We start from the raw sequence: 23,652 nt of genomic DNA on the forward strand, positions 1-23,652 counted from the left end.
TGAAAATAGGGAGTTTTTCCTCTCTTTCTTTTTTGCTCTTTATTTTTATTTTCTTTTGGTTTTTATTTTTATTTTTATTTTGGTTGGGGGGGGGAATGCTTATTAATAATTGGAAAAATAAGTGAAGGTTTAAGATTTTAGTACAGGTGTTTTCTCCGCTTATGAGTAACTGGAAAAAATAAGTGAAGGTTTTAAATTTAGTAGAAGTGCTTTACCCCTGTAACAGGACAAATACTAGTATATGCATTCCCGAACCGAATCACATACTGGCCAGCATCAGTGAAAATCTGTCATACAAACAACAAACATTAATTCTTCGTCATAAAAAATAATGGAAGCTGAGGTAGTAAGTATTCCAACAGGCCCAAAACAGTTCACAAAAATGTTTTCAGGTCCACCATAAAGCTTTGCATGTCGTTCAAATCTATAGGACATTCTATTTTCTTCAGTTATCAACTGAAATGATGAACTGAAATCTGATTATGCAGCAGAAGAGACACATATGGAAAAGGCATAAGTACCCCCCGAACTAAAGTCTGATTTCCAACTACACACACAATCTTTGTGGGGGTATATTACCCCCCCCCCCCCCCCCCGCCGAACTATTTAAAAATGGAATTAATATCACCCTGATACTGAACATCCAGATTTCTGGTACAAGATACACGCTCTGGTGTATATTTTATAATTTTTTTCATTTTTCTTTCTCATTCTTTTCCTTTTTTTTCTTTTTACATTCCTTTTTGTTTATTTTTTCATTTTCTTTCTTTCTTTCACACCCATCTTCTCTCTTTCCTGTCTGGAATTGGGATGGGTTTCTTGGGTTTTACAGTGGAAGGACGACGATGGAGGTTCAACAGTATTATCCAATTTTCGATTAGTTTCAGAAATTGCAAACTATTCTTCTTTACTTTCATGTCAAGATGGTCTGCAATTTTGCCATTTAGTCTCATTTTACCGGATCGAATGAATGCTGTACACTTGAATTCATCAGAAAACATGTACTAGGCCAAAAAAGGCAAAAGTATTTCTTTAAGCAATTGGAATTTTTTTCAGAATATTGATCATAAGCCGACAGTGATTCACCATTTAATGTGGGGTAGTCGGCCGATCTGGTGAAAGAGGGAAGTTTGAGATGATAGATGAAAGGGAAAATATTAAGTACTAGTTTAAGGTAAAAGAAAGAAAAATAGAAATTTTGATTATATTTCAAAAAAGAAAAAAAAAAGAAAGGAAAAAAAGATACATCAGTTTCAGTTTTAGTAATAGTTATTTTGATGTAACTAAATATAAAGTGGCCAATTAAAAAATGACACGTGTACATATTAATCAGCTTTTAACTCATTTTGGCCTCACACCTCCAAGAGAGTGAGCACAAACTCTGTACCACCTCATCAGTCAAGGGTGAATTAATTTCACTTTGAAATAGTTCAGGAGGGTAATAGGACCCGTAAAGGTTAAGCGTGTAATTGAATATTCGACTTTAGTTCGGGGGGGGGGGGGGTAAATGTACTTTTTCCCATTATAATTATCATACCACAATGTGAGGGAAAATGAGACATAATAAACAGCTATAAATTGCAGAATTTTGACTGGGAAGTACCTTAGACCAAAGAAGACAATAAAAAGTTTAGCCTAGAAAGTAGAAACATTCAACTTCATGACAAAGACATAAAGTGCTTTCCCTGGTATGTAGAACCATTCTGATTCATGCATCCTCAGATAAATATCATTAAAAGCTCGAAAATAAAGAATCACCTCAAAACCAAAACCCCTCCAATCACGATCTATCTGAGCCAGCACCTTCCCATCGATGTCCTTCAAAGTAAATGTCCAATTCCAGAAGCCAGGATTTTCAACAACAGCGAACTGCTTATTCCTACAACATGTGATAGACATGTTCTTAGTTAGGGGTGGCAGTGGGGCGGGGCGGGGCAAGTTGAGGCTTAACCCACAAAATTTCAACCCACCCCTCCCTGCATAGCATTTTTGTACATCTTCAACCCGCCCCGCATAATTTCTTTTTATTTTCTACTTTTTAATTTTCCTATTCTGAAATTTAAGTTATTAAAATAAATTATTAATTTTAAACTTAGAATAAGTTAATAATGTAAATGAAATTGAGGCAACAAAAGCAATTAGAGACTTGGAATAAATAAAAGACTGCATAGTTACTCTAGCTTATTACTAAACAAAATTTCGAAACACAAGTTCAACATAGAGAAGAACTAAAAAGTTAGATGAACACAACAGAGAAAGAAAACAAAGGGAAGAAATTTAAGAGTTCAAAATAAAGAAAGAAATTAACAGTTCAAAATAAAGAAAGAAAAATTAAAAGTAAATTAGAAGCACAGGTGGAATCCAAATAAACCCCCATATTCAATAAATACTAGAAGGTGGAATCATATCCACAATTTTTTATCTTTTCTCTTTTGTTTTGGTTTTGAGTGGAGGGAATGCAAGAACTTCCTCTTCCGGGCCCTTCAAACTCCTTATCGGAAGATTTATTCGGGCTCCAGGTCCTGTCGGAGCCTTGGCCCCTCAACTCACAATATAGCCCTGGAGTCATCGATGATTTAGATGGCATAGTAAGAAAAAGATGTAAACAATAGTTTAGGTTCTCCAATACAAGGAGTGTATTTCTACTGACACAAAAATCTCTAACAAGATTGTAAAAAGCAAACTCCTAATATTGGATCTAATGTAAACTTAGACTTGCCACTTCACAAAAATCGCCAAAACAAAGTAAAGAATGGTTATCTATTATGAGTTGATAAGAATGATTTGGTAAATGTAACTGAAGGTTCTCCGATGGCCTGGTCAGGTTCAGTAGTTTATGATCCAACCCCGAAAAAGGGCTCAAAATCATAAAGGAAGCTTATATCTCTTAATGATGACTAATTTCATCACATATACTGGCAGATCTTCTGATTCAAATTCTAATACCTGCAATATCTGAATCTGAAGTGACATTTGCAGATTCAGGCAGATAACATTCCTATATCGCTAATCTAGCTGTCAATATGGATAGCTGGTTAAGACAACAAGTTTGTGAAAGTTCACTAAAGTAAATCGGCAGCAATTTGCTTCTTATACTGATAAGCTAAGATAGTTTCTCAATCATTTAAAAAAGCCATGGGTAAAATGTCTTTGTTAAGTAGTTAGTCATGTATAGTGTCCCACATCGAGAAATAGATACCTATTATTATGTAATCACTGTATATAAATAGGGCGTTATACAACACTTTAGAAAATCAATAATACAGATTTTTCTCCCGTGCATTCTCACATGGTATCAGAGCTAACGTGAGAGATTCATCGCTGTGCAAAAATACCAGCGACTCCGGGAAGAAAAAAAAAAGTCACTGCGCGAATTCCGGTGGCTGTCCGGCGTCGGTCCCTTTTCTGTTGGTGTTGCGCGAAAACCAATACCACCACAAGGTTAAGCATCCTCCGGCGAGCAAACCCCAGCCAGAATCTCCGGCAAAGGACGTCTCACGCGCTCACACGCACCGTCAGTAGCGAGAGATTTGTCGGCGCGTCTGTCCCACGCGCCGGCTTTCCGACCACTTTCCGACAAACCTTCTTGAGGACAGCATCCAGGTTACACCAAAATCCAACGATTTTTTATTTTTCCGGCAATTATTTCTAGTTTCCGGCGAAAATTTCCAGATTTTCCGGCAACCGTATCCAAGTTTCAGCTTGCTTTTGTGTCCAGCTTCATCTAACTAAGAAAAAAAAAGGAGGCTCTAGCTTAACTTGTTCTGACTTGGCATTCCACGGTTAACCATACAACTGTTGGTCAAGAATTTGAAAAATTGGTTGTAGCGAAATGGGATCCAATACTATGAATAGTTGGATGGTCAATCTACCGGATTATATTGAGTTTCTTCAATACAAAGCATGTAAATAGACATCTTCAGAGATAGCTTCCGTTGTTCAAACAGGTAATAGCGTGATTTGTGTCTCCCAATCTTCATCATCCGATTCTTGGGTCATTGATTCAGGTGCATCTGATCATATTTCTAGTAACAAATCTCTTTTCACTACTATTTCATATTCTCAATCTCTTCCAATAGTCACAATGGCCAATGGGTCTCAAACCATGGCAACTGCAATAGGTCAAGCAAGCCCACTTCCTTCCTTATCTTTAGATTCAGTTCTTTATGTTCCCAGTAGTCCTTTTTAATCTCATAGCCGTTAGTCGCTTAGCCAAATCACTTAAATGCACTGTTTTATTTCTTGATGACCTTGTTTTTATACAGGAACGCAGTACGGGGCGGATCATTGGTACTGGGTTACTCGAGGACGCAGAAGGGGTATCAATGCTATTCTCCTAACCTCCAGCGGTACCTTATGTCCGCTGATATTACCTTCTTTGAAACCCAATCATACTTCACAGGTCCAGGTAATCACTTAAATATTTCTGAGGTGTTACCAGTTTCATCTTTTGGAAATTCAGTCACTATCTCCCATTCATCTTCCTCTGCAACTCCAACTCCACCACCTACAGCTCCAGTTGCAGCTCCACCACCTATAGCTCCAGCTCCACCACCCAGTCCAGTTCAACCTTCTGCAGTTCCACCACTCTTGACTTATCATCGTCGTCCACGTCTAGCATCAGGCGCAGGTGATTCACGTCCTGCATCAGATTCTGCACCTGTTGCGGACTTGTCTCCTCTTAGTCGACCAATTGCACTCCGCACGCAAAGGTGTACGATCCACACTTAATCCTAATCCCCATTATGTCGGTTTAAGTTATCATCGTCTGTCATCACCTCATTATGCTTTTATATCATCTTTGTCCACTGTTTATATCCCTAAGTCTACAGGTGAGGCACTATCTCATCCAGGATGGCGCAGTGTTATCAGAGGAGAAATGCGCAAAAAAAGCTCTAAGGTTTGTTGGGGCTTTAAGCACAAAGAGCAAATAAAGCGTGGGCTTTAATAAAAAAGGCGCAAATAGAGAAAAATAACAAATATGTATGTGTAGTTCAAGACTAATAACTATAAGTATGAATACCGAATATATGGACAAAGTAATTGAAGAAAATTTATGATAAAGTAAAATATCAATTGTTTAGTGTCGCCTCTTAAGGATTGCACTAATTGGCAAAGAAAAGTATGTCTTAGAACCTTGATGATCACACTGAAGCGCTTGCTAAGCGAGGCGAAGCGCTCAACATGTTTTGAGCCTCGCTTCAGGGCTTTAAGCGCGCATTTGATAACACTGGAATGGCGACAGGCTATGATTGACGAGATGTCTGCTTTACATGCGAATGGCACTTGGGAGCTTGTTCCTCTTCCTTCAGGTAAGTCTATTGTTAGTTGTCCTTGGGTTTATGCAGTCAAGATGTCTGCTATGATTGACGAGATGTCTGCTTTACATGCGAATGGCACTTGGGAGTTTGTTCCTCTTCCTTCAGGTAAGTCTATTGTTGGTCGTCGTTGGGTTTATGCAGTCAAAGCCGCCCGGATGGCCAGGTTGATCGGCTTAAGGCTCGTCTTGTTGCAAAAAGATACTCTCAGATTTTTGGGTTTGATTATAGTGACACTTTTTCTCCCGTGGCTAAAGTAACATCTATTCGTCTCTTTTTGTCCATGGCTGTTGTACGTCATTGGTCTCTTTATCAGTTAGACATTAAGAATGTTTTTCACCACGGTGATCTTGAGGAAGAAGTTTATATGGAGCAACCACCTGGTTTTGTTGCTCAGGGGGAGTCTAATGGTCTTGTATGCCGATTGCGCAGGTCACTATATGGTTTGAAACAGTCCCCTCGAGCTTGGTTTGGTAAGTTCAGCACAGTTATTCAGGGGTTCGGCATGACTCGTAGTGAAATTGATCACTCTGTGTTTTATCGGCATTCTGCTCCTAATTTTTGTATTTATCTGGTGGTTTATGTTGATGATATTGTTATTACTGGCAATGATCAGGATGGTATTACTAATCTGAAGCAGCATCTCTTTCAGCATTTCCAGACTAAGGATCTGGGCAGATTGAAGTCTTTTCTAGGTATTGAGGTCGCTCAGTCTAGCTCAGGTATTGTTATTTCACAGCTAAAGTATGCCTTAGACATTCTTGAGGAGACTGAAATGATGGACTGCAGACCTGTTGACACTTCTATGGATCCGAATGTTAAGCTTCTGCCAGGACAGGGGGAGCCACTTAGAGATCCTACGAGATATAGGAGGTTGGTTGGCAAATTGAATTACCTAACAGTGACTAGACCTGACATTTCTTTTCCGGTGAGTGTTGTAGGTCAGTTTATAGATTCTCCGTGTGATAATCATTGGGATGCAGTTGTTCGCATTCTTCGATATATAAAGTCAGCTCCATGCAAAGGATTACTATTCAAGGATCGAGGCCACGAGCAGATTGTTGGGTACACAGATGCTGATTGGGCAGGATCACTTTCTGATAGACGTTCTACGTCTGGATATTGTGTTCTAGTAGGAGGTAATTTGGTCTCTTAGAAAAGCAAGAAACAGAATGTAGTTGCTCAATCTAGCGCCGAAGCAGAATATCGAGCCATGGCTATGGCAACGTGTGAGCTAGTTTAGGTCAAGCAGTTGCTCAAGGAGTTGAAGTTCGGAGAAATCAGCAAGATGGAACTGGTGTGTGATAATCAAGCTGCTCTTCATATTGCGTCAAATCCGGTGTTCCATGAAAGGACTAAACACATTGAGATCAACTGTCACTTTGTCAGAGAAAAGATACTCTCAAGAGATATTATTACAAAGTTTGTGAAGTCGAACGATCAGCTAGCAGATATTTTCACTAAGTCTCTTACTGGTTCTCGTATTAGTTACATCTGTAACATGCTCGGTACATATGATTTATATGCACCGGCTTGAGGGGGAGTATTAAGTAGTTAGTCATGTATAGTGTCCCACATCAGGAAGTAGATACTATTATTATGTAATCACTGTATATAAATAGGGCGTTGTACAACACTTTAGAAAATCAATAATATAGATTTTTCTCCCGTGCATTCTCACAGTCTCCTTCCTGCATTCGATTGTATCTGTCTACCATCTTACCAACAAGCACCAGTAGACATTTACCATAGAAGCCCGGTCATAGCTATTGAATTCAACTGCTACCTAGTTCCAGCTACCTATTAACTAAGTTTAAGATAGAAACTTCAAAAATCTTTACTAGTTCTCTCAAGTCGACAGCCTAAATCATAATTCATCTCAAGCAATATCCTGGTTCAAGTTTTAAATAATTTTCAGGATTTAACTGACTCTCCATATTTACTAAATTACGGTTCGAATTGCATACTAATTTTTATGAATGGATCCAAAATAAGGGTTAAATTTGGTTAATTTAGACGGAAGTGCAAAAGGTGGAATAAAAAAACTTTTCTTCGTAGAAAATAAGTAACAAGATATTTCATATTAGCAAAGTGAACATGGATTTGCGATGGCTATAGATGAAAAGCACGATATTTATTTGAAAAAGGAGGTGTCTGATGTAAAATGTCTATTACCTAAGTATGATTTAACAAGTTCTAGAAGAAAATGTTACCCGGTAATAAGGTAAAGCCCAAAGGTTGCTCCCTTCTTGTCGACCATCTCTCCTTTTTATAGAAAAACCAGGAGATGTGATAAATTTCAAGAACTTGATATAACCATACCACCCACTAAACTTGAACTTTTTTCTCTTTCACATTGTAGAATGTGAAATTAGAATATTTTAAGCTTTATGAACCCAACTGACTTCAATTTACATGTTAAAAACCTCAATCCAACTTAAATCCACTCTCAATTAATGAACCATGTAAGTTATTCAACCAATTTTACAATCCCTTAGTAAAATCATTGTTACTGTCTCCACCTAATCCGATCTTCGAATCATACAACCCCTCGAAACAAGAGATTTGACAGAGAAAGATAAATATGTGACTAACATGAATACGTGGAAATACTGGAAATGAAGATTACCCCAAGTACAAATCATAAATTCTCTTCCAGAGATGCCATCTTCTGTGGACAACACCAACCTCCTGGAAACATTTACAGCAAGACCTTTAAACTATTGGAATATATTTAGTAAAAAATGATAATTCACCGGAATGGCTTGTAGAAGTGCATACTTTTCCATTTATCTCTGCGTAAATTGAGCTGTTGATCCACCAAAAGGGCCTCCGAACCTTATTTGACAAGAGAAGATGGCTAAAGTATATATTCGGGTATACATATATTCTGAAACTAGAGGTAACTGGATAGCTCAATGAACAATAGAAAACCCCTGTTTTGAATCTCTTACCCTAAAGAGCTCATTACCCAGGCCGTCAGTTATGCAAGCCACAAGTGGACGCCTTGTACGAAGCAACTACAATAAAGAAAAACAACACATTTAGGTGAAGAGTTACTTAATAAAATTTCTGGAACACTCTAATAAAGAAAAAAAAAAAGAATCAGCTTGCTGTCAGTTTAAGGTATTAGTGTACAATTAACGCAACAAGATCTTCACTTGTGAAACCTGTATCAAATGCCAGGTTCTCAAAAGCTCTTTCATCTATTGATACTTTTTTGGGGTCCCTTTTTGGGACAAGTAATGAGGAAACTTTTTTAAATGCAACCTGCACTGAGCCAGTGCTAGAAAAGGTAGTAACAGAGAGTGCAATTCCCCTATCGGATAAATCATTAAAATCTACATCATGTACAATGGTAAGGTTGCACCAGAAAGCTAAAAAAGAAATGCAACTATGTTTAAGGCCAAGTATGTTTCTATTTTTGCCTTCAAAAAAAATTTCTTCCAATCCATAAAGTTCACCAGATGGCAAGGGGATTGGAGTTCCAAGTTTTACAGAAGGGTAGCTTAGTCTGTGTCTTTTCCAACAAAGTAGTAAGTCACAGGTGGATTTAGGCATTGTTCAAGTGGGGCCAAGTATTGCTAAAAACACGTTCAATATCTGCCGAGTGATATTACAATGCGTGAAAAGATGATAGACATCCTCTGTTGGCTCTTCACACAAAATGCATCTACAGCAGAGTTGAAAACCCCTATTCTGAAAATTAGATTAAGGATTAAGTCATGCCTCCCTAACCACTAACCAACCGAAACATGAAAACTTCAAGGGAGCTCTGTTGTACCAGCTTTTGTTCCATGGGAAGGCATCCAAATTGCTGCTTATGACAAGCTACCTGCAACATGTTTTAACAGAGAAAAGACCCTTGGAATGTCCCTTCTCCTTAAGAATATCTGGTTTATGTGGTGTCAGAAAACATTTGCTTAATTATTGAAGCAAAAGACATACCCGTCCCGCTTCCCAATCATTCATGTTCCCTCTAAGGAAAGATCCCAGCTATGTATGGACCAAAAATCTGCAACTGAAGCATTATGCAAAGAGGATATTTTTTAAATATCGGGAAATTGCTCTTTTAAGAGGAATGTGTCCCAACCAATCATCTTCGCAAAACCTGATTTTCCGACCATTTCCCAACAGAAATTCCATGTTTACCATGAAGTTGTTCCACTAGAGTCGCATATGTTTCCAAACTCCAGTGCAATGCGATGACCTTGAAATGGTGCACCGTGGACTGTCAAATGTAAATCTTTCCATCAAGGTTCTGCTCCAGAGTGCATTTTCCTCCAAATTGAACCTCCATAGTCGTTTCATTAAGAGACTTTCATTGTGACACTTGAGATTCTTGATGCCAAGGCCTTCATTCTTTTTAGGATTAGTAACATTTTTCCAATTTACAAGAAAAAAAGGAAATGGAGTCTTTGTCACCACGCCAAAGAAAGTCTCTCCTTAATTTTTCCCTCCGTTTCAACATCAAAGTTGGGGCGGGGAAGAGAGACATGGTGCAGGTAGGCCGGGCTTCAAGGATGCTGTTGATCAAAGTAACTCTACTGCCCAAAGAGAGATATTGTTTCTTCCCAGGTCATCAATTCCTCTCCATCTTCTCAAGAAACCCATTCCATATTGTCACAGATATGTGTTTTTCCCAAAGACAATCCTAGATACTTTGTGGGAAGCAATCCAATGTTACATTCCATAACGCTTGCCAGTTGGCCAATGTCAGTCACACTGTTGAGTGGAAAAAAAGGGATTTTTGCAAAGTTAATGTGTAGGCCAGATACGCGTCAAACATAGTATCACACTCAATATCGAAACTAGTTCCTCAGCTTCAGAAAAATCAAAGTATCATATGGGAGATGTTAACACTCCCAGTGCCATTAATATCGGCATAAAAACCCCTGATCCAATTGGCCTGACCAGCACGGTATAACATCTTGCTAAACCCCTTCATGACAAGAATAAACAGAAAAGAAGAGAGGGGATCACCTTATCTAAGACTCCTTTGAGTGGAGAAGAAACCCGGGGTATGCCATTGACAAGACCAGAGAATTTAACTGATGATAGACAAAATCTCATCCAATCAATCCACTTAAAAAGCTGAAACCTATTTGTCTCAGGAGATACAACAGGAACTTCCAATTTAAGTGATCAAAAGCTTTCTTAATGTCAAACTTACAAATGATTCCCGATTTTCCGATTTCATCCTTGAGTCCAAGTACTCATTCGTGATCAAGGTCGCATCAATTATGTTTCTATTGCTAAGAAATGTCATTTGAGAAGAGTTAACTAACTTGGGCATCACTTTTCTAATTCTATCGACAAATGCCTTGGAAAGAATTTTGTAGAAACCGCCTATCAAGCTGATAGGCCTATAATCCTTGAGCTCCTTCGTGTCAAGATTCCTCTCAAATATTCTAACTGGTGAATTTGATTAAGTGCATTCAGCAAGTCTTGTTTAACATTTAACCAACATTTCTGGAAAATACCCATAGAGAAGCCGTCTGGAAGACCGGGCTGGAGGCTGTCTCAATGTCTCTATTTTTGAGAACTCCAAGAATCTACTCCTCTTGAAAAGGTTAATGCAAGCTTATTTTCATCAATGGAAATGCAAGGAGTATTTCCAAAGGACCATTGAGGTCTCCAAGACTCATTCTCGCTGTATAGAGCCTCATAAAAGCAAAGAATCTCATTTACAATTACTTCCTTGTCTTAGTTGATGTTCTTTTTAATTCCCAACCTATCAGTTTGCTTGAATTTTTTGTGAGCGTTATCCATTCTGTGGAAGAAGCTTGTATTGGTGTTTCCTTTTCAATTCGAGACAACTAGATTTACGTCCTCCAATCACCTCAAGTTCCATTTGGCAGATTGATTTGGATAAGAGAAGCTCGTCTGACAAAGCTGTTTCTTCAGCTTGCTTGTCAAGTTCCAAGATCTTGTTATTATGGCAATAGGGCGGGGCGGGGCGGGGCGGTTGAACCTTAACCCGCAAAGATTTCAACCCGCCCCGCCCCGCATAACAAGTTTTTTCTATTTTCAACCCGCCCCGTATAGCAATTTGTTTTCCCGTTTTTAGTGAGGAGTAATTCGGTGGCAAATCTTTTTCTAACTTGAGACATCATTCATCTCCATTCTTTAGATATTTTTTTAAAAGCATTTCAGCTTTAGACAGTGAATTGCTAATTAATATACTCACTTTTTCCCTTCTCTAACATTTATTTTTGCTTTGTATATAAAATATAGTAGTATTTACTTAGAGAGAGACACTGTTATTACTATTTTTCTTTCACTGTTATTTTTCTTTCACGGGATGATTTTAGCTTTGGCTCCGAAATTTATGATCCTATAGTTTATTTAGCAAAATTGCAGGCTTCAGACTCTTATATTAATAAATAGTAAGAACACTCCAAAACAAAAGGAAACTACAATTATCCAATACATATTTATTTTGCAAAACTTTTTTTTTCTCTCAAAAGTACATTGGGAAATTATATATTTAAGATTTTAGATTATTGTCATAAGATTTGTAGTAATAATTAGTAACCACGTACCAAAAATTGTTTGTTCAAGAATTAAATGTGTAGAAGATAAAATTTTCAGTTGCAAATCCTTAACTTAGCTACTTATTTTGATCTAATACGCAGCCCGCAACAAACCCGCAACCGCTTTAAACACCTTTTAAAAATCTAAACCCGCCCCGCACCCGCATAACCTTAAAGCCACCCCGCCCCGCCCCGCAAAAGCTCAAACCCGCACCGCACCGCACCCGCATCGCCCCGTTGCCATCCCTACTTGTTAAAAATGGCATTTTTTCCGGTCTCCAAGTGACCAAAAAATAGTTTGTTCCATTATTTAAGCTTAGACTTTAGCAACTTTAATTTCTTGGCAAATAGGAAAACTGGGCCGCCAAGAATAATGCAAGAATTCCACCATGCTAACCAGTCCCACAAAGACAAGATGGTCCAACCACATGTTCTCGAACTTGAAATAAGAGGGGTTTCTAGACCATATCTGTATTGGTAAAATACGGTTGTGACACGTGGCAAGCGTGATGGATGATGCGTTACGAGTATTTCCTAGCTACACACTACGTCACCCGTAATCTTTTGGGCCAAAGACCAGAGATCCAGATATCACCTTCGAGATTGCACAGCTTGTATTGGGCAAGGGAGGCTTTGGAGTCCTCCTATCGGGAAGCCACAAGCGTCCGGATGGATACTCACCTGATTATATCGGACTACGAGATACACAGAATCCTCACATAACTGCGGCCCTCAGTTACACCCCATGTAAACGTAACCGGCTAGATTTACACCTACTGCAAATAATGCGAGTAAGGGCTAGGCGGGATATTAGGAGAGCAGTTATGTTAGGATTAGAGTATAAATACCTCTCTTTTCATATTTGTACCCATTCTGATTGACACATTCATACTTTACTATATTGGAATTACTGTTGTTCTTCCCCTTGAATTATCACGATCAACTACAAACTCTCTTCATAGAATCATTAACAAGAATTACTTTTACTTGTTCTTTATCGCTATTACATATTTTTCATCCATGATTGTTAATCTCATTCACTTATTTTTCTCTAAAAAACATCTATTCAATTGGATTGTTGCAGTTGCTTGTGGCACTATTATCAGATTTAATTGCTTTATCCAAAATCTATATTTTAGGTTAAACACTTCCTACATTCAAGAATGAGAGGACAATGATCAGAAACAATACGTGGGAGAACAGATTGCTTGATAGAGCCAAAGAATGCTTGATAGAGCCAAAGAATTCATCCCAGCCAAGTACAAGAATCCATCGTTTATTCGGAGTTTTACTGGGTACGTTGTTGATATGGGCTGAGGCTAGAGGGTTTAAGTTTTGGGGTTTGTTTATTAAGAGAGAATTGGCATGGCACCATAACTGAGGGATGGGAATAATCGAGGAACAAAGAGGTTTAAGAATGGACTGAGATTCATTTGGATTTTATGGGTTAAGAGGGCTGATTTTTTAAGTCGGGCCTGCTTCGGGTGACATTATAGAAGTGGGGTTTTCTGAAAGTGACTGAGAGAGCGTGAGGGAAGGGTTGAATGAGCCAAAAGAAATAGCATATGGATATTTCGGTATGTGAAAATTTAAGTGAGAGATACTTTGAGGGTTAGAAACATAACTTGGAGTAATATCAGGTATTTGAGAGATGACTGACCCACGAAAATTTGAAATTTGAAAAGCTTCCAAGGCTATTACATTTGTTGATAGACCATGGAAAGATCCGCTCCGAACAAAATCACCACTTTAGCTTTCTTCTTCACAGAATCACGTTTGTCGAACCATAAGAAAAGGGCTTTTCCACCCACTAGAATGCACCAGAATTTTCATTAGAGATGAATCAGGAAACCTGGGTATCTTAGAGGGTGGGTTTCGGATACAAATCCTTGCCTTTTTACAATTACTTCTATCAATAGTCTGAATATCTAAGTCAACAAGTCTTCCCAAAAAACTTCCCACTTCTTGGAAGAGATTTTCAGACCACAAATGAAGAGGTAATTCCATGAGTCTGATCCAAGTGGAAGAAAGGGCCCTTTTCCCTTAGAAAAGCAAATATTCGGAGTCAGATCAAAAGAGAAGCAAGACATGCCCCTCTAAACCCAGCTAGACTTTAAAATGGACATCGTAGTGTGAACTAAGGGAAATTCAATCAGGAAAAGACCACCAAATTGTTTCTTTTACACAACTTCTATCCTCCATCTATTACGAACTCAAAGCATCACATCATTTAATAAGGCTGGGATTGGCATGTCATAAAGCTCCCTACCAAACACCTTTTGAAAAATTCTTTCCTGAACAAAGTGAAGGCTTCATTAATGAGAATTCTATTGGTTTCCTGGTCTTTGGTTTTACTGGCACGAACAGAGTCTAGAGATCATTTTCTCAATCTGGTAACTTCTGCGCAACTATTAGGCTTAGATAGAGTCTCTAAATTGGGAGATTTTTCTATGAAATTCCATAGCTTATCTGTAATAACAGACCCAGAGTTCTTTGAAATTCTGAAACAATAATTGCACTCCATCTTCTCCCCTAAAAAGTGACGATACGCATAAATCTACCATAAACGTCGAAATTCTGTGGTAACATAATGATTGTGCAGCTTCATTTCTCAACCATCTGCTACAAATGTTTCGGTGTCTTTCAGTAACAAGCAACATAATACATGACTTGACAAAACCAGATCAGAAACCTTGTTGACGAAAATTCAACTAACAAATCTGGGCTTGCATTTAATCCATTCATACCTGCATTCTTTTTCGGTGATGTTCTCTATCACCTCAAAAGATTTGTTGTCCACACAAACAAAGGCATGTGTTCCACAAGAAAAGAAAAAAGATTACAGCTTGTAGATGATCAAACTAGAAGATGACCTGAAAGCCCGTACAAAAAAGATTTGGAAAGAAAGAGAAGAAAGTGAGCGTTGTAGAAGATGAAAAAGAGTGAAAAATGGAAGTGGTAGAGTGGAACTGTAGTAGTAAGAGGGTGGAAAAGGGAATGCGAAGATTATGAGGGGATTTTCGAGACTGGGAAAGTTAGAGAGAGGGAAGAGCATCTCTCTTCCTTTTTTCTTAGTAGACGCAATACCTTTTTTAGCACCCATCTATTGATGCTTTCTTCTCTCTTTTATCTCTTTTGATAGGTAAAGAACAATACTAATTGATGAAATCTCTAAGTGTACATAACCAATTAACAGAGGATAGAACCAAGAACATGACGCATCAAACAGCAGCCAAGTGTCTCTGTTGATTAGTGTAATTAGTAGAAAGATATGATTAGATTAGATTAATTCTCTAGCCTAATTATAGGCAGATTTTATTCTATAGCTTGATTGTAGCAATTACTGATTTCATTTCCTAGTTTAGCCATAGGATTCATTGTATAAAATGTCAGTACTCTTGATGTAAATATATATACAGAAATACAAGAAGCTCTTCCTTCTTCTTGAAATCATCATGGTATCAGAGTCTCTGCTGCCATTTTGAGGTGAGTTTCCTCCCTCAGCAGCACTATAGGGTTCCAGTTCTTTGAAGAGGTCGAATTTTTCCTCCCTCACGGTGGCTCACGGTGGCTGTACGCATCGAAACAATTATATACCAGTAGTGTGGAAAAACTAACACCACTACAAGCTCCCTCATGCGACAGCGACAAAACCCTAGTAAGCAGCTCCGAGAAGGACCTCTCCACGCGCCGTCAAGAGCTCTGACTCCGGCGACGCATATATCTCACGTGCCGGCGAGTAGACAGCCTTCCAGCGACTTTTTCTGGAATATTTTTGCTCCTTTCAGATCGCCGGCAAATTCCGAGCCTACTCCAGTTCCAAATTTTTTTTTTCTCTCACCGGAGGTAGGGTTTCAGCTTCTCAGATCTTGTTCTCCAGCGAAGTTTGCTATTTTTTTCTCTCATCCTTGGAGTTCAGGTTCGTTCGATACTTTGGTAGAAAAGAGTAATTTCTTTCTCTAGGTTTGATTATTTCAGATTGTGATTCCTTTTTTTGGCTTCTGGACTGCTACTTGTGAAATAATGGGGGACACCAAATCAACAGATAATGCTCTTTCACAAATGGTTAATTCTGTTTCACAAGTTAGCGCAGTTAAATTGGATGGGGCTAGTACATATCTTGCTTGGATAAGATCTTGTTTGCTTTTTATTAAGTCTAGAAAGTTGCTTAGTTATATTATGGGAGAAAAGAAAGCACCTGTTGTGACTGATGCTAGCTATAGACAATGGGATTCAGATAATTCCCTAGTTATGACATGGCTTTTAGATACTATGCACCCTCGAATTTCTAAACAGTATTTATTGCTTGATACTGCTGAAAAGATCTGGAATTCTACTAAGCGCACTTACTCTCGTAAGGGAAATGACGCTCAGGTCTTTGAAATTCGAAATAAGATTCATGTCACTAAGCAAGGTGAGTTGACTATCACTGACTACTATTCCGAGTTAACTGGGTTATGGCAGGAAATTGACTACTATCAGGATCTCCAAGCAAAGTGTACCGATGATGCAGTTCACTTTCAGAAATTGGTTGAAAAAGAAAGGATATATGATTTTCTTGCTGGTTTGAACCCAGAGTACGATCAGATCAGGGTTCAAGTTCTTGGTAAAGTTCCTTTTCCTTCTCTTGAGGATGCATACTCTTATGTTTAACAGGAAGAGAGCCGACGAGGAGTCATGCTTTATTCAGCACCAACCGAGAAGTCTGGGTTAACTGTGTCTCATGACCAAACAAAGGCATTCACTTCTGATAAAGATCATTTGCACTGTGATTACTGTGGAAAGTCAAGACATACAAAAGAGGCATGCTGGAAACTGCATGGTAGACCAACTAGAGGTCGTGGAGGCAAGCGTGTCGGTCTATCAAGGGGTCAAGCAAATATTGCAGAAAATGTGGAAACATTCAGAGAAACTGCTTCAGGAGAAACTTTGTCTTCAGAGGAAGTTCAGCACCTTCGCCGTCTCTTGAACAAACTTGACACTTCTAATGTTGGGACTTCCAATTATGTGAAGTCAGGTATTGCCTTTAATGCCCATCTTAATTCTTGGATTATTGATTCTGGTGCGAATAGACACAAGACAGGCTCCTCTAAAGGCTTTCAAAACTACTCTCCTAGTACCAAAGGGGATTGTGTCAGAATAGCCAATGGCTCCCTAACTCCCGTCTCTGGAATTCTGTTATCTGTACACCTGATATTACATTGTCATCCGTTCTTCATGTACCTGAGTTTCCCGTTAACTTGTTATCTGTTAGCGCCATCACCAAAAAACTAAACTGTAGTGTCGAGTTCTTCCCTGATTATTGTGTTTTTCAGGATCTTCAAACAAGGAAGAGGATTGGCAGTGGTAGATTGCATGATGATTTATATTGGATTGATAGAACTCGAGACTTTGGTCAAGCCTTTTTTGGAGGAAATAAGAACGTCAACCAAGAAATAATACAATGACATAGACGATTGGGGCACCCATCCTTTTTTGTTCTAAAGAAATTATATCCTAGTTTGTTTTCTAGAACTGAGTTTGAATCTTTGTTTTGTGATGCTTGTGAATATGCCAAGCACACTAGAAACTCTTATCTTTTAAGTGATAATAAAAGTACTATTCCTTTTTCGACTATTCACTGTGATGTATGGTGTCCCACTCAAACAGTTTCCTTATCTAGTAGTCGATGGTTTGTTACTTTTATTGATTGTTGTACTAGGATGACTTGGGTATATTTGTTGAAGGCCAAAAATGAAGTCTTCTTCTGTTTTCAGTCGTTTCATAAGATGATTTGTACCCAATTTGAGGTCAAGATAAAAATCTTGCGAACTGACAATGGCACAGAATATATGGGTAAAGATTTTGGTGCTTATTTGGAGTCTTTTGGGATAATCCATCAAACTAGTTGTCCTTATACTAGTGCACAAAATGAGGTTGCTGAAAGGAAAAATAGGCATTTGCTAGAAGTGGCACGATCTCTAATGTTTACTATGAATCTACCAAAACTTTACTGGGGATGTCATTCTAGTAGCTGCCTACCTTATCAATAGAATGCCACTTAAAAGTCTCAATTTTCAGAGTCCTTTGGAAGCTTTGAAGGGTAAGAATGATTATATTGTTCCTCCGAAGGTGTTTGGTTGTGTTTGCTTTGTTCACACTAGGAGTTCGGGAAAACTTGATCCTAGAGCTATTAAATGTGTCTTTATTGGTATTCTCCAACGCAAAAAGGGTATAAATGTTATCATCCTCCTTCTAGGAGATCCTTCGTCAGCATGGATGTTACCTTTCGAGAATCTGAGCCCTATTACAATAAAACACTATCACCTCTTCAGGGGGAGAGCTATAAGGATGAAGAGATGATTCTCACTGTTGAAGCCACTAAGACAGGAGAAAGTGAAATTGAAGAAAGAATTCAGGGGGAGACTATTGGGCGTTTGGATAAACCTGATTTGATAACTTATTCAAGGAAAAAGAGAACTGAAGAAGTCATCATGCAATCTGCTGAAGCTGAACCCTCTTCTGTTGTTGAAACCTCTTCTACTGGTGAGTTATCTACATTTCCTAGTGAGTTAGATGTGCCTATTGCTTACAGAAAAGGAGTCAGATCTTGCACCAAACATCCCTTATCTAACTTTGTCTCCTATAATTCCTTATCTCCTTCCTATAGAGCTTTTGCCTTGTCTATTTCTTCTGTGTCTATTCCCCAGAATTGGAGGGAAGTTTTTGCAGATCTTAAATGAAAGCAAACTATGATTGAAGAAATGAAGGCCTTGTCAAAGAATGAGACTTGAAATCTTGTCACTTCACCACTAAATAAGAAATTGGTTGGTTGCAAATGGGTCTTTACTGTGAAGCACAAAGCTGATGGTTCGATTGAAGGATTCAAAGCAAGACTGGTGGCTAAGGGGTTCACTCAAACTTATGGAGTGGACTATCGGGGAGGCATTTGCCCCTGTTGCAAAAATGAACACTATTAGAATTCTTTTGTATTGTGCAGTTAATCTTGATTGGGACTTACAACAGTTTGATGTGAAGAATGCATTTCTTCATGGCGACTTAGAAGAAGAGGTGTATATGGAGATTCCTCCTGAATTTGATACTGAACAAAGTCAAGGAAAAGTGTGCAAACTGAAGAAAGCCTGTACGGACTGAAGCAATCTCCAAGAGCTTGGTTTGGCAGATTCTGCAAAGCAATGATCTCCTTCGGTTACCAACAAAGTAATGCTGATCATACCCTTTTCATAAAACACCAAAAAGGTAAACTCACTCTTCTCGTAGTTTATGTTGATGACATAGTAATGACAGGGAATGATGATGAAGAGATGGCCCGATTGAAGAAGCTGTTAGCCCAGGAATTCGAGATCAAAGATCTAGGGAAGTTGCAATACTTCTTGGGAACTGAGGTTGCTAGATCAAAAAGAGGAATTTTTATTTCTCAAAGGAAATATATCCTAGATCTCTTGAAAGAAACTGGTATGACAGGTTGCAAACCAGTAGAATCTCCCATTGAAAGCAATCACAAGTTACAAACTGGGGTTAGAAAGTCAATTGATAAGGAGAGATATCAGAGGTTGGTTGGAAAACTCATTTATCTCTCTCACACTAGGCCAGACATAGCCTATTCAGTTAGCTTGGTGAGTCAGTTCATGCACGATCCACGAGATCCTCATTTGCAAGCTGTCTTTCACATTTTGCGGTATCTGAAGTGTGCACCAGGAAAGGGTCTACTTTTCTCCACTCATGGTCACCTCCAAATAGAAGCCTTTACAGATGCGGATTGGGCTGGATCTCTAGATGACAGAAGATCTACATCTGGTTATTGTACACTCGTGGGAGGGAATGTAGTTACTTGGAGAAGCAAGAAACAAAATGTAGTTGCCAGATCCAGTGCAGAAGCAGAATATAGAGCAATGGCCCAGGGTGTTTGTGAACTTATTTGGTTACAAAAGTTAATGAAGGAATTGAGATTGTCTGAAACCGGAAAATTTTTGTTATATTGCGACAACAAGGCTGCGATCAGTATAGCTCATAATCCTGTTCAACATGATAGAACAAAACATGTTGAAATTGATCGACATTTCATCAAAGAAAAGATTGTTGGTGGTACGTTGAGTTTGCTTCATGTATCGTCAGAAAAGCAGCTAGCGGATGTGCTCACAAAAGGTCTCAGCAAAAAGACTTTTTACACTTTGGTTTGCAAGTTGGGCATGTGCGACATCTTTGCACCAACTTGAGGGGGAGTGTTGATTAGTGTAATTAGTAGAAAGATATGATTAGATTAGATTTTATTCTCTATCCTAATTATAGGCAGATTTTATTCTGTAGCTTGATTGTAGCAATTACTGATTTTATTTCCTAGTTTAGCCATAGGATTCATTGTATAAAATGTCAGTACTCTTGATGTAAATATATATACATAAATACAAGAAGCTCTTCCTTCTTCTTGAAATCATTAGTCTCCTAAAGTTCACTCATGTAGCCTTCACACGTGTACTAAAACCAACTTATCCCAACTAATACTAGGACTGATGAGTAGAGTCAAACCCATGATCCCCTTCAAGAACATATAGCCAATTTCGCCAAGCTTTTTTTTGGGCAAAAGTATTTTTTTCCCAAAATTAAGGTATTTGGCCAAGCGTCTATATGGAAAAAAAGGTGTATTTGAGTAGAAGCAGAAGCAGTTTCTGCGAAGCAGAAAAAAGTAACTTCTTCCCAAAAGCACTTTTGAGTAAAATACACTTATAAGCACTTCTTAACAGCTTGGCCAAACACTAATTGCTGCTCAAAAATACTTTTCACATTAATTAGCCAAACACAAATTGCTTCTCACCAAAAATACTTTTTTAAAAAGCACTTTTGAGAAAAATACTTTTCAAAATAAGTTGATCTTAGAAGCTTGGCCAAACAGGCCAATAGAATGGGTATAGCGCTTAGATGGCGATGTGCTAAACCCTTAGTTTTAAGATAGAATGTCGTGATTTCTTGCCCCACCCTCGGAGAGAAACAAAGATATACACCTAATTGATCAGCTTTAATCAGATGTATAATATCAGTAACAGCGTAAGAGAGAGTTCCAACATTTTCAACAGAGTTCAATTTCTCTGGAGCCTAAAGCAAGTTAGGAGTCTCTGCCTCTCCCTCTCTATCTCTCCTCTCTGTTTTAATAACTTCTCACCGGAAGACAGTACGCATATCTGTCATAGATTGACATACAAGAAGATTATCAGGTTTCAAAATATCGTTCACAAATTTCTTGCCCAGCCTAAATTCGGAATGTGTTATTCAGTCCTCTGACAGAGAGCACTTCAAAAATGATGAACAGAAAAACTCGTGCATGGCAAGACAGGAAAAACTGGAAAGATTAAACAAGAGCGATATGCATTGACTCCAGTAAAACTAATGAAATGTTTATTATGAATGTAGTTCTCTGCTTTATATCAAATTTCATGTGCACAGTTGATAAGCAATAGTTCACCACTATCAATTTTTTTCCAAACTTTTTAAGATATTGAACAAACGATACTTCTTCATTCAGGGTAACTCATCAGCCATATTATTGGTTATTGACCACAGGTTAGAGAACTTCTTAGTTTATCATTATTCCACTCCCGCAATGCAGCTTAGAGAACAAACACACAAGTGCACTGAGTCTGACGCATGACAACTCCAAGTATCTTTCAGCTTTAAGAGTATCTTTTCATTCTTTCCTTTTTTGCATAGGTTGACAGAGGAGAACATTTAAGTGAAATATATGTGCACAAAAGTCAGAAAATACATTCATGAATGGCACATCATGAACTGTAAGAATATCTAGACAGGAGTGAAGATCATTGTAAGGCCCGTAAAATTTTACTAAAACCCGGGGTTTCATGGTGCCGAGTTAGACTTATGTGTTGATGACTGTAGCGGTTCGGACTTTTTGGGTTGAACAATGCGTTGGGGAGTTTGAAGAAAAATTTTGGAACTGCAGGGCATTTCTGCGGTCGCAGAACTGATCTGCGGACCGCAGATCTGTCACAGAAATCTGGGCAAATTTTTGGACCATTATGCGGCCGCATAATCATTTCGCGGGTCGCACAACCCATCGCAGCTCCAACACAAAAATTTCCGGAAGGAAGTTCTGCGGCGCATTATGCGACCGCAGAATAGGTCTGCGGACCGCAGACCGGTCGCAGTGTGAGGCAGGAGTGCCCAGTTCCGGAGGGCCATTATGCGGTCCATTTTGCGGACCGCGGAAGCGTTATGCGGGATCTGCGTCGGGGCTTCATTTTTCTGGTTTTATAAACCCGACCCCATTCTTATAAAACAATCTTAGGGATCATTTTAAAAGGTTCAAACTTATATTTTAGAGAGAGGAAGGTGGTCTAGAGTGAGAAAAGGAATTTCTAAGTCATTTGTTCATCAATCTTTGCTCAAGCCTTGAAGATTTCACAAGGGTACCTCACAAGGTCTTCATCCTAGAGGTAAGATTCTACTCCATAGTCCTCAATTTCGTGATTTTACTGAAAATAGGTAATGAGAAAAGCAATTTTTGGGTGTGGGAGTTGTCCATTATGCATGCATGTACTATCAAGGGTTGGGGGAAGAATGTTGAGCTAAATTGGGTAGACTTTGGGTAGTGGGATGAGGGAATCCACCATAGGAGGACCTTGAAATCATAATACCCACCTAGTGTTTGATAAAATGCTCAAATGAGCTGGAACCATAAACTTTCTCCTAATTTGTGTTCAATTTTGCTATATTTCTAAATAGATTGAAGTGGCTAAGATTCCGTAAAATTGTAGTAATTTAAAAGGCTCGAGGCGAGGTATGCTGGCTAAACTCATCTCTTAGAATTGAACCCCACAATATCCTTGTAAGTCCCGAGTTGTTCATTATGAATTGATTATTCCGAATAAGCCTTGTGTCGAAAGATATATGTTCAATATGTATTGTTACCTTTTTCAAAAAAAAGATATATGTTCAATATGTATTCCAATGTTCTTGTTATGTTATATTCTATTTGAAAATGTACTCGAAGCATGGGTTGCATATCGAAATGTTATATCTTTAAGTCGTGATTCAAATGAAGGCTATTATGTCAAGTTGTGTAAGAAATCTCAATGTGTTTAATATTCTTATTTGCTCAATATGTGGACTTAAAGTCTTGAATAGAAATGCTCTGTTGTTGATGATCCATGATAAGGTTTGAAAGTGAAAGAGATGAATATGAAGTATGAAATACGGCCAACGTGCCAAGAGTGACATTGTGTTATGGCCATCGGTGCCAATGAACTGAATGATATATAAAAGATAATGAAATGAGTTGTCAACCCTTTAAATAAATAAACACCCTGGGAGTATCGTTGGTCACCGAGGAAGGGTAGGTTGAAATAACCTAACCCCGAAACTTCACATGCCGGTGTAGGAGTGAATTGTGATTGTACCCCTTTATTGGGATGAGATTGATGTGAAGAGAATATTCCCCTTTATTGGGATGAGATGATTGCTAGAAAAGGGTGATGTCGATCCACACGGCATTGTGGTGAGACGGCCTAGCCGGTCGGGTCGTGATCGGACGCCATGCCGCACACATGGTAGTGATTGTGCTTGAAATTGTTATCGAGGTATTGATTAAAATCGTGATAATGATTGTGATTGTGGTTGATGTCTTTGGATGAGACGGCCTAGCCGATCGGGCCGTGATCGGACTCCGTGCTAAAATCACAGTGGTATATCGGTGCCAGGATCTCCCAACCTAAAATAATGGAAATTTACTTGACACTTATTTTGCTCCTAATTTGATGTTTTAGTATTGTGTGAGGTTTCCATTGATT

General features: G+C 38.6%; 1 protein-coding gene across 1 annotated transcript in view; it reads right to left on the minus strand.

Moving 5' to 3' along the window:
- LOC104091254 (phospholipid scramblase family protein C343.06c) overlaps positions 1-23,652 on the minus strand; it is a 30,646-nt gene that overhangs the window by 1,204 nt on the left and 5,790 nt on the right. The window contains exons 6-10 of the mRNA XM_009596540.4: positions 8,273-8,338; positions 8,100-8,156; positions 7,948-8,009; positions 1,759-1,879; positions 216-287 (exon numbers count right to left, since the gene is read on the minus strand). Of these exons, the coding sequence (XP_009594835.1) occupies positions 216-287; positions 1,759-1,879; positions 7,948-8,009; positions 8,100-8,156; positions 8,273-8,338 (378 nt within the window). The remainder of the gene's footprint in view (positions 1-215; positions 288-1,758; positions 1,880-7,947; positions 8,010-8,099; positions 8,157-8,272; positions 8,339-23,652) is intronic.

This window comes from Nicotiana tomentosiformis, chromosome 6 (assembly GCF_000390325.3).
Source record: "Nicotiana tomentosiformis chromosome 6, ASM39032v3, whole genome shotgun sequence".
Taxonomy (NCBI): Eukaryota; Viridiplantae; Streptophyta; class Magnoliopsida; order Solanales; family Solanaceae; genus Nicotiana; species Nicotiana tomentosiformis.